This window comes from Anguilla rostrata, chromosome 16 (genome assembly GCF_018555375.3).
Source record: "Anguilla rostrata isolate EN2019 chromosome 16, ASM1855537v3, whole genome shotgun sequence".
Lineage (NCBI taxonomy): Eukaryota > Metazoa > Chordata > Actinopteri > Anguilliformes > Anguillidae > Anguilla > Anguilla rostrata.
Window position 1 is genome coordinate 24511289 of NC_057948.1, and position 15705 is coordinate 24526993.

Here is a 15705-nt window from a genome sequence, read left to right on the forward strand (position 1 = left end):
AACTTGAACATTTATTTCTTTGTCCAGCATTTTTCTACATAAAAGGATAATATTCATGCAAAGAAAACTGTTCTTGCATACTTTATTTGAATACTATTTCAAATAACTGATGATCACATAATGTCATTTCATTTGGAGTCATGAAGATAGTGGTTTATAATACATTTTTACAGACAAAAATGGCCCAAGAACAGAAGCAAGGGCACAGATGAAATTTTAAGAGTATTAAACGTCTTTGAGCACACTGTTTCCATAATATATGCCAGTACTGTATATACACATAACATAGTCTTATTATTTAATTCTGAAACAGACTTAATATGCTCAATGATCAGCAGGACCCACCTGTCCAAAGAGTTCCTCATCAACGGTGAATCTCAGGTCCAGATCTGTTGGGTCGTTCTCTAGAATCCAATTCAGGGAGTTGAAGTACTCACTGTCCTGAAATATTAATAAAATAATATGAATATTTACAGTAACAACACACACATATATCATTTTAAACAGCACCTGACAAATGACTAAACTGAAATAGTAAATTATACACAATGCGCTTTACGGTATGTATGCACACATGTACATGGGGAAAATGAAAAGTATAAAAGTTAAGGAACTGGGATTGTTACTTAACGGGGGTTGCGGGTTTGATTCCCACCTGGGGAGCTACCGTTGTACCCATAAACATTTTACAAAACCTGAACAGCTTCAGTAAAAAATATTCAGCTGTACAAACTGGCTTTATGTAAAAGTTGTGTCACTCTCTGTCACAGGAAAAGAGTGGCTGCTAAATGAGGAAATGTGAATATAAACGTGCAGATGCTACACCGCAATGGCGCTTCTCACAAGCGTGTGGTAACACCATTCGTACACACTCACCACAGACTCCATGTCCTGCAGGGCGATAGGCTTCTGCAGCATCATCTTGTAGAAGGGCCGAATGAAGAACGCTGGGGGGAGGAAGAACGACCCACATTCACAGCAGCACAAAGCAGAGAGAGAGAGAGAGAAAAGGAGAAAGAGAAGCGACACAGTGCATAGGAGAAAAGAGGTCACACTCGCTCACCATCTAGAAGCTTGCCGTGATAGACCGCCATGCCGGCCACTCGCCCGATGAACTTGAAGTAGGACATGTGGTCCTCATTGCAGAGTCCGGAGTTGGGGTTGATCTGCAGCGTGTAGTTATCCCTGTGACACAACAGACGGAGAATAGCCTATAAGAAACATAAGAAAGAGCTGGGTCCTGCAGCACTCATTAAAGCAGCCCCACAGTGGGCTGTTCAGGCACTGTTCTATCGCATGGATGGGCCCCAAAGTCTGGTGTTAGTGGAGACTCTGGCTGGGAGCTCCACATGGCGACCCGCAATTGGCTCTGGCCGCACCCAGGAAAGGGAGGACTTGAGCCATCCAGGATGACGGCACCAGCTAGTACCTAGCACAGCAGCGACCCCCATTGGTCCGCTGACTACTCACAAATTTCCCTCTTAAGCTACGCATGAAGCGTCCACCTCCGGCTCATGTCTGCCTGAGCCCGACTCTAAAACTGTGTTCTGATAGGCAGCAGCGCTCAGCATCACATGCTTCAGAGGAGAGCACATGCTTGTCTGCGCCCTCCTGAGTCAGCACTGAACGTGAGAGGTCATTCCAAATTGGAGAGAAAAGAGGGAAAGGCATGACACAAAATCCCACCCATAGCCAAAGGCAAAGAAGACTCACGTGGCCGAATACTCAAACAGCCCATAGTAGGGGTTGAACATCTCCTTGGAGATGAGGAAGAACCACTCCCGGGCCACGCCGCCGTAGTCCAGCCCCTTCTCCCCCTCAAAGTCAATCCACAGGCGTGCCTTCAGGAAGTCAGCCCTCTTGACGGACAGGATGCGTCTGTAGGAGTCCTCCATGATGGCCGTGCGCCGAAGCTTCATCTCGAAGCGGTTGGGGATGTCGGCCTGGCGGGAGACAGCCAAGGCAGATTAAACAGCGGCGGATAAGCACTTCCCGCTAACTTTAAACCATCTGAACACAAACCTGTTCACACAACCTGGAGAGGAACACTCCCTTCCGTCTTTGATGCTAGGAGTCTATAAGGCTGCTGGTCCTACTGAGGTTCATTCAACTGAATCTTGCAATTTGTTAAAGCAAAATCACAACATTGAGTCTAGACCACACGCGCACCTAGTACTGCACATTCCATAAGTAAACTGCCTGCAACTGTAAATTAAAACATTGACTTTGTGTGCGTCTTCCCTTGGGCTTGCAGTAATAAACCATGAAGCTCACCGGTTTCCTCAGCTTCTTCCGGAAGAAATCATACTTCTGCTTGTAGTCTCTAGAGTAAGGCACAGCCTGAAACAAGATGGGTACGGTCATAACAGAGCTGCAGAAAACAGGGCCCTGGATTGATTGTGCTCTCAACGCACTAATGGTTTAACCTGACTCCAAACGGAAAGAGGTCTGAAAGTAATGACCACAGATTAGTCCGTGACATAAAGCCAATGGGCTACCCTAGTGCTACAGTTTCACTTCATTTAGAGACCATTGTCTCCAGACGGTCATAATCATTTACTTATGTTTCCATTCAGAAACGGCTCAGTAGTACTACCCTTGCATAACCCCGGTTAACTCATAGCTTTGCAGTTTAAGACATTAAAACAAATCAGTTAGTTTTAATATACTCACTGGTCCAGTTATGGCTGAATTCTGTAATCTGGGGTCCTCCCATTGAGTGGCCTTAGTATCTAAAAATACATTTTATTTTTAACAGCTGTATTTCTTTTTCATTGGATATTTTAAGAGGTTACATAACAACGAGATTTACGGTAAATAGGCACCTAGGTAAAATACTGCAGAACAGAAGACTGCCCCTAAGGGCAAAACAGTTACACCATGCTACAGTGAAAATAAAGTTTAACATCTGAAATTGCACCAATACGTGTGTAGAAAAGCGTGCCATACGTACTGTGATCTATGTAGAACATCCTTCCGTCACTGTGAACCCTCTCTTCCCACCCAGGCTAAAAGAAACACAGCAGGACTGTTACTCTCCTTATTCTACACTGACTGACTTTCTCACAGTCACCCGTCTCCGGGCTCATTTTCCCAGATATTCTCCATTTGCGTCATCCACAACGGGATCATTTTCAGTCTACAGATTCAAAAAGGATAACTTTCCTTGAAGTCGAGTTGAGAAGGGGTTTATCATTGATGTTATGAGATCAGGTTTTTTTTTTTTTTTTTGTCTTAACTGCGCTGAGAGCAGATGGCAGACTGTATCAGATTGTTGGTGGGAGAACAGTGAATACTGCTGACCTATCTGCACTCGAATACTCTGACTGCTCAAGGCTTGGCTACTGCCTGCTGCTCATTATTCTGCTTGGCTCTACGGAAGCTGTCCAGTGTAGCTCATTACTCTGTTTGGCTCTATCGCAGCTGAGCAGAGCTACTCACCACTCTGATTGGCTCTATGGAAGGTGGCTTGTGCAGCTCACTACTCTGATTGGCTCTATGGAAGCTGAGCAGTACTATTCACTACTCTGATTTGTTCTATGGAAGCTGAGCGGTGCTATTCACTACTCTGATTGGCTCCACGGAAGCTGACCAGTGCAGCTATTTGCTCTGATTGGCTCTATGGAAGCTGAGCGGTGCAATTAACTACAGTGATTGGTTCTACGGAAGGCTATAGAGGTGCTTACAGGGAGTGGTCCAAGGTCGGAGGGGTCCAGTGAAGGTCGCCTTCTCATATGCACAGGGATTTTAAACCTGGGATCTTCCTGTTTAAGAGAAGGAAGCAGGAAATGGATTGAGACAAAGAGGCCTGTGTTGAATGGAGATCTCTTCCTCTAAGTACAGCTCCACATACACAGCCCAATAGTGGGAGGGGCAGCTCACCCAGCTGGTGGTTTTGGTGTTGTGGTTGATGAAGAAGGGGCGGCCGTTGGGGGCGCTGCGGACCTCCCATCCCGGGGGCATGAGGCCAGCCTTGATTTTGGGCAGGGGGCTGGGGGAGTGCTGCGGGGACGTCTCTGGGGAGGCCTGGGCAGGCTGGGAGGGCCGGAGCCCAGCAACAGCCTGGGGCACCGCCACCTGCGCGGCCTCCGAAATCGTCTGACAGGACAGAACACACCACAAGATGGAGGAGACCATACAGAGAGAGTGAGTGTGTGTGTGTGAGTGTGCGTGTGCGTGTGCACGTACTGTATACTGCACATGTGTGCACGTGCATGCGCACACGTGTGGGTGGTTCACAGGCATGTGTGTGCATATGTATGTGCGTTTGTCTGTCTGTGCGGGACAGCGTGTGTATGTGTGTGCATGCTTGTGCGTGTATGTGTGTCTGTGAGAATGTATGTGTGTGAGAGCAGGGAGACGAGCTCATTTCCATTTAAAAGCAGAGGTCATATTTTCCATTATGAAGAGTCCCCCAGAAGAGACCACAGATCATTTATCCAGCAGGGAGTTAAAACAGCATAACTCTACTTGTTGAAAGGGGACTCAAATCAGCACATAAAAAGGACACTTCCATCACTGGATAGCTGGTGAGTGACCAGTCACTGTGACTTGTGCCATTTTCCAAACTGCTGGGGAACAGCGAGCACCTCCAGCTCCGCTGGCCCGGGCTTGCCAGGCCGGGGGTTACCTGCACCAGCGGGCGGGTCCAGGTGGTGGTCCTGCTGTTGTGGTTGACGTAGTAACGCCTGCCCTTGCTGTCCCGCTTCTCCTCCCAGCCTGGCGGCAGCCCCGTCGAGGTCGGGACGAACTATTGACCGAGGGAGGGGACGACAGAAATCACCCGCGTAAGAATGCGCCGCGGCCTAAACATAGCCGCGCGGCTCCCGGCGGAACATTCCTCCCCCGCCTCCCCCGGCCCCCCCGAAGCACTTAAAATGAGCTCCCCGAGGGGTCGCCCGAAACACAGCTACTGTTCGGACGGTGAGCGGAATGCCACGGATTCAATGAGTCCGAAAGGACAACAAAATCCGGGCAGCCATGCTGCGGTTTCTGAACACGAATCTCCACGAGTCTGAAGCCTGGATTCAGTCAACGCTCAGCCTCAGCTGCGGCTCACAAGGAAATACAGGCGCTAGCTTTATTCCAAAGAAAACACAGCCTGACGAGTACATTTTTCTTCTCAATCGCTGAACCCGCCAAACTGGTTTGGAGGAGAGGAGCACAAATATGAATTCAATTGTGGGTTAAAGGTAAGGATGCATGCTGATTGAATCCAGGCCTGCCTCAGAAGGGTAGAACACGACTCTTCAGGAGCTCTGCGGCATTCGCGGTACAGTTAGAAAGCTGTGCTGACAAATCACTGTCACAGGGGGGTGGACAAGACTACAGAGCCCTGAGAAAAGAATTAACAGAACTAAAGGCAGACATTCGGATTGCAACAGGTATCTAAAGACCACAAGAGGCTAATTTCACGAGCTTGGCCGATAAACCATACTGCTCCTTAGAAGATCGAGCCACACAAAATCCAGACTTCTACTTTTCCTACTTTCCACTTATTTTCCACTACAAAATGTATAACAGCAGGTAAATATTCACTAATCACCATCTACGTCTGCCGAATTTGCACTAGCAAATAAAACTATAAATACACACGCAAAGGTTTAATGAATATACGGCAGGTGTCCCTGCACAACGACAGAAGGGAGAGTAATAAAGGTGAATACTGAGTAATGAAGATGCAGAAGATACACACCACAGGTGGGGTGGGACGTTCCTCTCCTGACAGCGTTTGACTGCGGCCACGGCGACTGGTTTGACTCTGCGGCTGGTCAGGAAAGAGAACAATCAATCTTAAAACAGGAAGGGGCTCATATACATTTCATACTGCTACAAGGGGCTAATTTTAGCTAACGCAGTATATCATCGGTCCCCATGTTATCGTCAGTCTCCAGGTCTGGCTGTCACAACTCAGACCCACATGAGAACAGTGCCAATTTCACTCAAAAAAAACCCAAGGAAACCCCAATGCTAACCTGAGTAAAAACGTAAAATCAATCAGAACGTCACAGCACCATGAGCACCCTGCATGTTTCCATTTACTGCGACAGCAAGCGCAACCGTGCAAGATAACGTGCAGAACAGGAAGCAGGAAGTCGGGGCAGACGAACCGTGAGCGAGGCGTGGCGGAAGCTGCCGATCGACCCGGAGGCCTGCAGTTGGCTCATTTCGTTACAGAAGGTGTTCATATCCTCCGAGATGATCTCCCAGGTCTGGTACACACAAGCCACGCCCATTTCCACATTTTCAAAAACACAGCAAAATGCACATGCAGAAGCACCACAGAACAAACATATCATTCATAACCTCACAGCTGATCTTTCCGTCCCCATACTGGGATACTCTGGTGAACCTTTTCAGTGACTGACCTTCAAAGGATCTTTGTAAAGGTCTCCTTTGAGACAAAACCCAAAGTTTTTTCTCTCCTCAACCCAGGAAAAGTAAGTACTCCATGTCATCAGACAGTTAAAAACCATGATAGTTCCTCAGTAGGGTGACTTTGCGTGATCCTGAACTTGAAAATCATGTCTTTGTTCATTCAGAATGCTTTCTAACGATACAAACTGGCTCACACTGTACATGCCATTCAGACATGCCTCCGAGGCTCAGTCATATTCAATAAACGTACATAATGTAGGGAGCCAAACAGGAAATACTGCCTTTAAAAATATGATTAACGTTCAATGCATAGAGGAGTACAAAAATATCTCACAGGCATGTCCAAACTAAATCTGTGGTGAGATGCGAGCAATTCTGAAGCAGCAGGCCAAACACCTAAACCACAGAACAATGTTAAATTACAGGTGGAGTGAAACTTCAGATGGAAGAGTGTCTATGAGCCATGTGTGAGAGGACTGGAACCACGACCGGGCACACTGAGGTCAGGGTAGTAACGGGGTCATGAGTGGCACGTGGTTACAGCACTGTGTCGTACGGTGATGCTGTGTGCATTCTACAGCCTGGAAGCAGTACAGATGGTGACGGTACCAACTGTGACCGAGTGCCTGCTTAGGGGGCAAGGAACTGGCTTTAGCTTCGCCCAGGGAGGGCGGGGTCCAGCCAGGAGGCTAACCCTCAATACTCATCTCCCATTACCAGCTTCACTAGTCGATGGAGCATATGAGGGCGTGACATCATCCAGCCGGTAGGGTGTCAGACACGCTACAGCTTGCTCTCCCAAAACAACAGAGAACGTTCCATCGCTGGGACAGTTCCAAATTAGCGACTGAGCATTGGGTATTCGGCACTGCAGCGGGGATGTTGGTGCGGTGCGGTGATTGGCTAATCGGTGTGCTACGTGTCCAGAGCTTGTGCGGTGAGAGACTGAGATTGGTCTGTGATTGGCTGCCCTCACCTCTGGAGAGTCCTGCTGCGGGCCATCCGCATGGTCATTGATCTGTCGCCGGGCGGTGAAGGCGTTCTGTGCCTCCATGTGATTGGCCTGCCTCCGCTCCGCTTCCTGCTGGCTGTCCCTGTAAAAAGAACCCAGTGAACAGGAGTCTGGGAATCTGAGTCATAATTAAAGAACTACAAATCTTACCATTAAAGACATGAAATGCCTCTCACGAAGAGCCGGTCAGCCAGAGTTTTGAGTCATTTTTCAATTTTTCCTTCTAAACAACGTAAATCCAATTAACAATGGGTAAATAATTATTATAAATACTTTAGAATCCTGCTAAATATTCTTAGGGAAATGCAGAAACTGTTTTCAGATTTTCCATATAGTCAATTTTTGAAATACTGTACATTTTGAAATACTGTACATTTCAGGAATGTATTTGGCCAGGCCACACACAGACGCACACACAAACATGCACAAGCAAGTGGTGCAAGCAAATTCAGAGCATGGGTGTGTCATAGTTGTATGAGAGAGGGAGGGGAGAGGGAGAGAGACAGAGAGAGAGAGCATGAATGAGAGACAGAGATAGAGAGATAGTGAGAGAGACAGACTGAGACAGACTGAGAGCGTAAGTGAGAGAGAGAGGCTGATTAGAGAGAGAGAGTGAACAGACAGAGAGGTAGCGAGAGAGAGAAAGTGCGTACAGGACTGTGGGCCTATGCCATTGTGTGGTTCGGGTCTCATGATTGACGAAGTAGGTTCTTCCCAGATTGTCTTGTCTCTCCTCCCAGCCAGGGGGCAGTGCAGGAAGTTGCTGATTGTGCTGGGGACCAGACATGTCCTGTCCTTCCAGAAACTCCCAGCCAGGCTGCACGGCAGGACACAATCGCACAGTTAGGCGCCACCACCATCACCAGTTACCAGCTGCAGTATTTCCCCATGTCAAATAAAGCTGGTGGGGGCATCTTTTCATACACACAGCCTACACCACATCCTGTTCCTCTTTAGAAGCCCTAGCAGAATCTAATTCTTGCAACACCTAAAAACATCTGTGTTTTCCACCATTAAGTGAGAAACCGGAGACGCACGTTAGGATAAATATAGTTTGGCCTTTTCAGACGCCGCGTTCCAATGCAGCATTTGCAGTAAGCACTTACAAGAATGATGACTGGGTGGTTTTATCAATAACTGCCTGAAACAGCAGCCAGACACCTCAACTCGATACCTTCAGTGAAGTCTGGCAGAACAAATCACTTTGGAGTTTTCCCCCCCCCCCGACCATCCTTGGAACAAACTGAAACGATCGTGCGCTCGTTTCAGGCATAAAGGCTAGCCGTTGCTGACACAGGTAAACCTGAAGAATGTGGGAGAGCTGGAAATTAGGATTCCCGAAAGCCTTACGTCCAAATCCTCGCCCTGCTCCGTGCCGTCCTCCTCCGAGCCGTTGGCATTGGGCAAGTACGTCATCTTGAGTCGCAGATGTCCTTTAACCCGGGACTTGTGACTTCAACCATAAAAGAAGAGCATAAAAAAATAATTAAACACTCCTTCCATTGCCCCAGTGAGGAGAGAATGGGAGAGGATAAACAATAATGCATCTGTGACTAACCAATGTGCTCCGCTGAAACTCATAGCTAATCCATCTACATATTTCAATATGGGCCTTGGATGACTCAAAAGCCCTGTTTAGGATTCCCGTATTCAACAATAAAGCTTCCATTCATATTCATGCTTGAGACATCCCATGACCACTACACTGCATAAAAAGCATTTAGTCAGGAACTGATGTCAGTTTTGCCTCTACAGTCTTAGCTGACCTCTGATATTACTTATCTACAGGGCAGCCCGTACAGTGGACAGTGACACAAGTTTTGCAGTTTGGCCCGCCACCACATTGTATTTAAAATTAAACAATGAAAATGAGGTAAAAGTGCAGATTGTCAGCTTTAATTCAAGTGTATTTACATCCATGTTGGTTGATCCATGCAGGGATTACAAACCTTTTTATAAAGTTCTCCAATATAGGGGACCAACAGCAATTGGACAATTGACTGCTCAGCTGTTTCTTAGCCACCTGTGTGTCTTTGCATCATTAGTTAATGCACAAAAAAGCTAACAAAAGGTCAAGAGTTGATTCTTTGAGCTGTCAAACAGACGAGGAACACTCTCCAGCCTATAGGCACAGACGTGCCAAAGAAAAGACTACCATAAAGAGAAGACTACACCAGCATAACCAGCATAACCAGCATTTTCATTTTTCCGAGGATTCACTGCAAAATGAAAACCACTTATAAGCCTCAAGAATAGAATGGCCAGGTCAGGGTTTGCTTAAAAAAAAGGTACATTAAAAAACTGAAGAGTTCTGGAACAAAGTCTCACTGGACAGATGAGACGAGTATTAGCCTGTGCCAAAGTCACGGAAAGAGGAATGCATGGAGAAGGAACAGCTCATGACCCAAATCGCACAATCGTGATCTGTAAAACATGGTAGTGGGGGAGTTATGGCTTGGGCATGTATGGCTTCCACTGGCACTGGCTCACTTGTCTTTATTGATGTGACTATGGATGGTAACAGCAGGATGTATTCTGAGGTGTTGAGAATATGTATAAAAAAGGTAGTACGTCATACACAGATCACCCAATACGGATGTAAATACCCTCAAAATAAAGCCGACAATCTGAACTTTAACCTCGTATTCGTCTCATTTCAAATCCAGTGTGCTGGTGTACAAAACCAAACAAGAAATGTGTCACTGTCCAAATATGGACTGCACTGCATATATAAAAAAGCAAAACACTGAAACAATAGATTGATAATAATCACATTGTAGAGATATGGAACCTACTAACAGAACAAACCTTGGAAACAGAACATAAGTGGAAAAATAAAATGGTTTAAAACAAAAAATGATGCAAAGCTAACCTTCTTGGGTGAAGTAGAAAATCCTTAAATGTGTATGGCCTTTCAATGTTAGGATTTTCTGTCTGAAATAAAATTAAACAAACAAAACAAAAACATTAAAAACAAATATGATCTATACATGTTTAGTATATGGTTTTTCTGAGCACGCAATCAATGACAATGACATGACCTCTTTGGTCGGATGAGGCAGCAGAAATTTTGAATTTTTTGGCTGAATTTTTCCACAATTCAGCTTTGTAATACAGAGCAAACAAACGGACTGTCGTGGCCACACAAAATGAGGGCATTGATGTTTTTATGAGTGAGGAGGTGGAGAACACTGAAATGATCCAGTCACTGAGTGAAAGTCATGAGAATCACTACAGAAGGGCTCTGGACTTGAATAAAGTAAAATGCTAATGGAGATTCAGCTGCCAGTATCAGCTATGAGAATTTACCCGGAAATTAATCGAACAAAAATTATACACATTATCTTTCCATACTGTTTAAGATGGACCATTTAAATAAGGACTTTAATACGCTCTTGTTAACCCTCTGAAACAAAAACAGGAGACAACACACATGTACACACACACAGCAATAATTTTATCAGGCACAAAAAAAGGTCCAATACAGAGCGGTTCATGCTTTCGTCAATCAAACTCACCGGAATGTGGTCCAGTGGCACATCCACCTGTCCCAGGAAGTCATCCCGTGTCTGAAAGAGAGCACAGGGAACACAGCAATCAGAGTTCTGCACAGGGACCCGCAGACCGATTAATCGCTGGCTGACCTATATACATTACAGCTGTGTCTCAAGCATCGCAGTCCATATTTCTGACATGAAGAAAAGAATCATGCCTTAAGAAAAGGAGGGAAAACAGGTAAATCAGCATGGCCTTCTGATGGACATTCAACAGTGAAAAGTGATCACTGGTCAATGTCAGACAGGCATTCACATACAACAAATACTCCATTCAGTTTGTCCATTTTGTATTCCATCTAATCACACCCTTTATGGGCAGTCAGATCAAGGACAAAAATGTATTTATGGTTCTGAGCCCATATGCGAATTGGAGAGTGATTTCTTTTTCACTTGAGATGCTAGAGCAGCTAAAATAACCCACAGGCTCAGAACTCCAGAAGGCTGCAGACAGTAGAAGTGGGGCAGGCAGACACTGACACACACACACACAGACACTCACACTCACTAAAACACAATAACACACACACACACACACACACACACACTACACACACACAAACACACACACACTCACACACACACACACTAAACACATACACACACACACACACACACACACACTAAAACACAATAACACACACACACACCAACCACACCACGCACCAATTCCACGTCGTGCACATTCCGTACGCCACGCCACCCAACCAGACAGGACGACGCATGAAAGAAATGTTTTTCAAAAACAAGGAGCGGGTCTTGGCACGACCCTTTCTGCCGGAGCGCGCCGACCAAAACAAACATCTTTAACGTGTCAAACGGCCGCGCCGCAGCCATGAAAAGATTTATTCAGCGGCATTGCCGCGGGCCTCCGCCCGCTCTCTACGCCGCCGCCAAGACAAACAGAGTGCCCACAGCAGGGCCATGAGCGCAAACGCCCCTCTCCTCCAGGAGCACAAGGCCCTGTTGTGTGCAGGGGCATTGTGTGCCTCTCACAAGGCCCGCACATCTGCAGAGGAGCAACACCAGGAACCGAAAGAGCGAACGCACAAAAACGAGCACAGCGCAAGAATTCACCTTGGAAGGAGAAAACAAAAAAAACTAGGCGAGGTCTCCTGGGAGCAGCTGTCTAAGCCGCGACTTCAGACGCCGCTGAGCGCACATCTAGGTGGCGCGTCACGTTCAATCACAATGCAGCAGGACCAGAGCTGGCCAGCAGCCATCCAGCATGATTTTTCACACTCCGCTGAGAAAAAGCAGTAGTCATGATCTAAAATAAATTGCTGCGGTTTGGCAGTTTTTTTCTTTCAAAAATATTCTTCCAAAAAAGTAGGCCTCACTAAAAGTATTCTGCTAATCTCAAAGCTGCAAAAAAAAAGCAATAAAAGAAAAAAATCAAGTAGCTCCAGTCAGCCACACTGGGCTCAACTCATCTCCAAGATAAAGAGAAAAATGGAGGAAAAAAGTAGGCCAAGTAAGGGAGGTGTCTTTTTTTCTTTAGGAAATAAATAGTTCTTGAAAGTACTTCCAGCTGGTACTGTACTTTTCCAAGGTTAGCTTTTGAACTGATCTCAATCATTTCATTTCTTTACTCACAGTCGCAAGCAACTGTACAATTCAGCAAATTAGAACAATTAAATTGCCACTCATTAAGGTCAATTTTAACAGACATGAATTACTCGGAGTCAAATACAAATGCAAAAATAGAATGCAGGCAGTTGATTTTGAACACCCTACTATCCTACCTAGATATTTACAGCAATACTTTAAATAATATGATATTTTATAATCACATGGGATTTACTCCCAATTTCTTTACATGAAGAGTTCAGAAACGCAGATATTAATTTGATTACCTTAAATGAAATATCAAAAATGTTTTTATACCAGATGTTTTTGTGGAGGGTGATTAGTAAATGGAAAAATATAGGCTACATTTATAAATATAAAAATATGAAAATTATTATACTGCATTAAACCTCCACACTTTGATCTTGCCATCACTATGATAAAAGTGAATCTTGGCCTCAAGACCTTTTTCCAGAACTCTGCAGGCTCTTTTAGGATTTCTTAGAAAATCATGACCTGGTCATTGTGGTTAACCTGTGGTTTGCATCTTGCAGTGTAGCCCTGTTTGGCTAGGAGTTTAAACCATTTAAGGGGTTCCTGAGTGGTTCAACCTGCAGGCGAGTTCGGTCCGAGGGTAAACTGAGCCTCCTAGCAAAGACTTCTATAACTTGATTAGCCTTCTAGCTAATACACTATCCACATCATATGTGCACTATGACTGTGAAGTTCACAACAGTGGGACAAGCAGAAATTCAATGATATAGGCATGTCAGTGAAAGCAGCTGCATCTAACCTGATGAGAAAAAGGCAATCCCTGCCTGTTTCCTTAAATATAAAAAAAATGCAAAAACACAGGGATGGAAAAATTCTGATCGAAAAGGTACATAGCTGCCACTGCACAGACATTTCAGATTACAAAAAAGGCCATGAACCAGTAACAATTTGTTCCTTTTCCGGAATACTATCAGAAGAAGTAATTGCGCAAAAGAGAAAAGATGGGAATTCCTTGTAATCAGCCGGACCTGTTCAGCATCAGTAGCAATGGTAACGACGTAGGAGGACAGGAGGACCACAGCCAAACGTTTCAAGAGAGAGCGGTTAATGGCCTGTGCACAGAAAGCACAATTTTCTGCTATTTTCCCCATAGAGGACATGCTCTCCAACAGACCACTGCAGATAGGGAGACAAAGTCAGTACACCAGAGAGATGTGGGGTCTTCAGAGGGGACCTTCAAGGCAATTCATGCACTGTGTTACACAATCAGTCCCATCATACTACACAGCTCATGTACCGAGGCTCTTCCTCCCTCAGTCACTTCAATCAGCAAAAATTATTTGACAGCGTTTCACAATCACCCAACACACCGCATTTCATTAATAACATCACACTTTAATCACACTTGGGACTCAAATAGATGGTAGTAGTATAACTTGTGGCCGTGTATGTATGCTTCAGTCCAGCTTGGATCACATCAATAACAAACACAAGATACAGACTGTGCGAGACAAACAGGGAAAACACGATATCGAAATCAACCATGGCAACGGTGAACCTTTTTTCAAACCTCGGATGAAACACACACACACACACACACACACACACACACACACACACATGCACACACACGCTCCCACATATGCTCTCTCACACACACACACACTCGCACGTGCACACATGCTCACACACACACACACTCGCACACCCACACTTGCGCGCGCACACACACACACACACACACGCACACACACATACACACTCGCACGCGCACACATGCTCACACACACACACTTGCACACCCACACTTGCGCACACACACACACAGCCATCTGCTATCCATTTACATTGGAGCGTGATTGCTGTTTACCCAGCGAAAGCCGGGTCGAATCACGTGCCAGCTGCCTGAGGGACTCCCAGAATGCGAGCACATGGCCGTGGCACTGGACACCACAGCACAAAGACGAGCGGACTCCGGGTCACATGACTCATCTCCCCGAGAGGCCTTTCAGCTCCCGTTCCCATTCCTCCACCGGTGCGTGTGCACTGTTTACACACACAGCGAGTCCTGCCTGTCACTGCATATAAGGCAAGCTTCCCTTTCTGTTTTAACACACATAGCATTTCAGAAGTTCATGTTCCGGACCGCTCCACAAACTGCATTTCAGCCGGTCCAGATTAATCCTTTGACCATAACCACTCCGCCATCTTTAAATAGCCCAGCGCTCAAGTTTCGTGCTTTGTGGTTTAAAATCCTTCAGTTCGTTTACTAAACAACACGCAGCAGACGCTCTGCACTCTAACCCCATGCACTGGCAAATCTCACAGCAGTGCATTTCAATCCAACTCTTAGAGCTTCTATGATCCCTTAGGGTGCAACTTAATGACATTAAAAATCAACAATGTAGGCCTATGCCATCAGAAATCTCTCACTGAACCTACAGGCATAAGTAATAAAAATATATTAAAGTTACACAAGTTCAAGCAAGTCTAATCAGGTACAATGATTATTCTCATCATCCCAATCCCAAAAACAACAGCCTACAGAAATAACCAACCAAAATGTCATTTGAAATGCATCAGAAACACCAGGATATAGCGAATTAGGTAAGCAGGCCGTTAAAAGACTGGAAACGGCCATTGTGTGACCAGAGGACCAGCGCCTCGCTCTCCGTACACTGGTCTGGTGCCGGCGGTTCAAAACAAGGCAGTGGCAAAAACAGAGAAAGGTACATTGAGATCCGAGTCTCAGAGGGAAAAAACAGCAGTCTCCCTAAACAAAGAGCCAGAACTGGGGGCTGGGCACCTGGCTGAGGGCGCATGGTCACCCCTGTGCTGCTGGAAGAGAGCCTGGGGACTGCCTTCCAGTCCACCCAACAAAGGGCCCATCAGGGACAGAGGGCACTGTGCCAACGCCTTTCCCCCACCCCACCTTTCTGCTCACCGCGCTGGTGAGAACTAGCCCTTTTTCCACTGCAGAAACGCCGACTGAAACGACGGAATTTAAAGCCCGTTAAAACACCGTTTCATCTCCCCTCGGCTTCCTGAGCTGATAATACATAATGTCTCATAAATGTGGCTGTATGAGAGAGAACTGAGGAGGGTTAGGGTAAAGGGTGCTATGTAGGTGTGTTGCTACAGGGATAAAACAGCGGAACCCTTTTACAATCATAACTGAGTGGAAAGCTTGACTGTAAG

The 15705-nt window shown here is 45.9% G+C and overlaps 1 protein-coding gene across 5 annotated transcripts in view; it reads right to left on the minus strand.

The window, feature by feature from the left end:
* Positions 1–15705, minus strand: part of LOC135241553 (E3 ubiquitin-protein ligase NEDD4-like) — a 38464-nt gene that overhangs the window by 6236 nt on the left and 16523 nt on the right. For 2 of the 5 annotated variants that reach the window (XM_064312049.1, XM_064312045.1), the window contains 17 exons: positions 10909–10959; positions 10263–10324; positions 8741–8843; positions 8044–8207; positions 7355–7472; positions 6111–6212; positions 5696–5767; positions 4631–4750; positions 3883–4098; positions 3687–3764; positions 2954–3008; positions 2674–2732; positions 2275–2340; positions 1714–1943; positions 1064–1185; positions 877–947; positions 346–441 (listed from right to left, as the gene is read on the minus strand). In XM_064312049.1, the coding sequence (XP_064168119.1) occupies positions 346–441; positions 877–947; positions 1064–1185; positions 1714–1943; positions 2275–2340; positions 2674–2732; positions 2954–3008; positions 3687–3764; positions 3883–4098; positions 4631–4750; positions 5696–5767; positions 6111–6212; positions 7355–7472; positions 8044–8207; positions 8741–8843; positions 10263–10324; positions 10909–10959 (1785 nt within the window). The remainder of the gene's footprint in view (positions 1–345; positions 442–876; positions 948–1063; positions 1186–1713; positions 1944–2274; positions 2341–2673; positions 2733–2953; positions 3009–3686; positions 3765–3882; positions 4099–4630; positions 4751–5695; positions 5768–6110; positions 6213–7354; positions 7473–8043; positions 8208–8740; positions 8844–10262; positions 10325–10908; positions 10960–15705) is intronic. The other 3 variants (XM_064312046.1, XM_064312048.1, XM_064312047.1) reach the window with 3 other exon arrangements.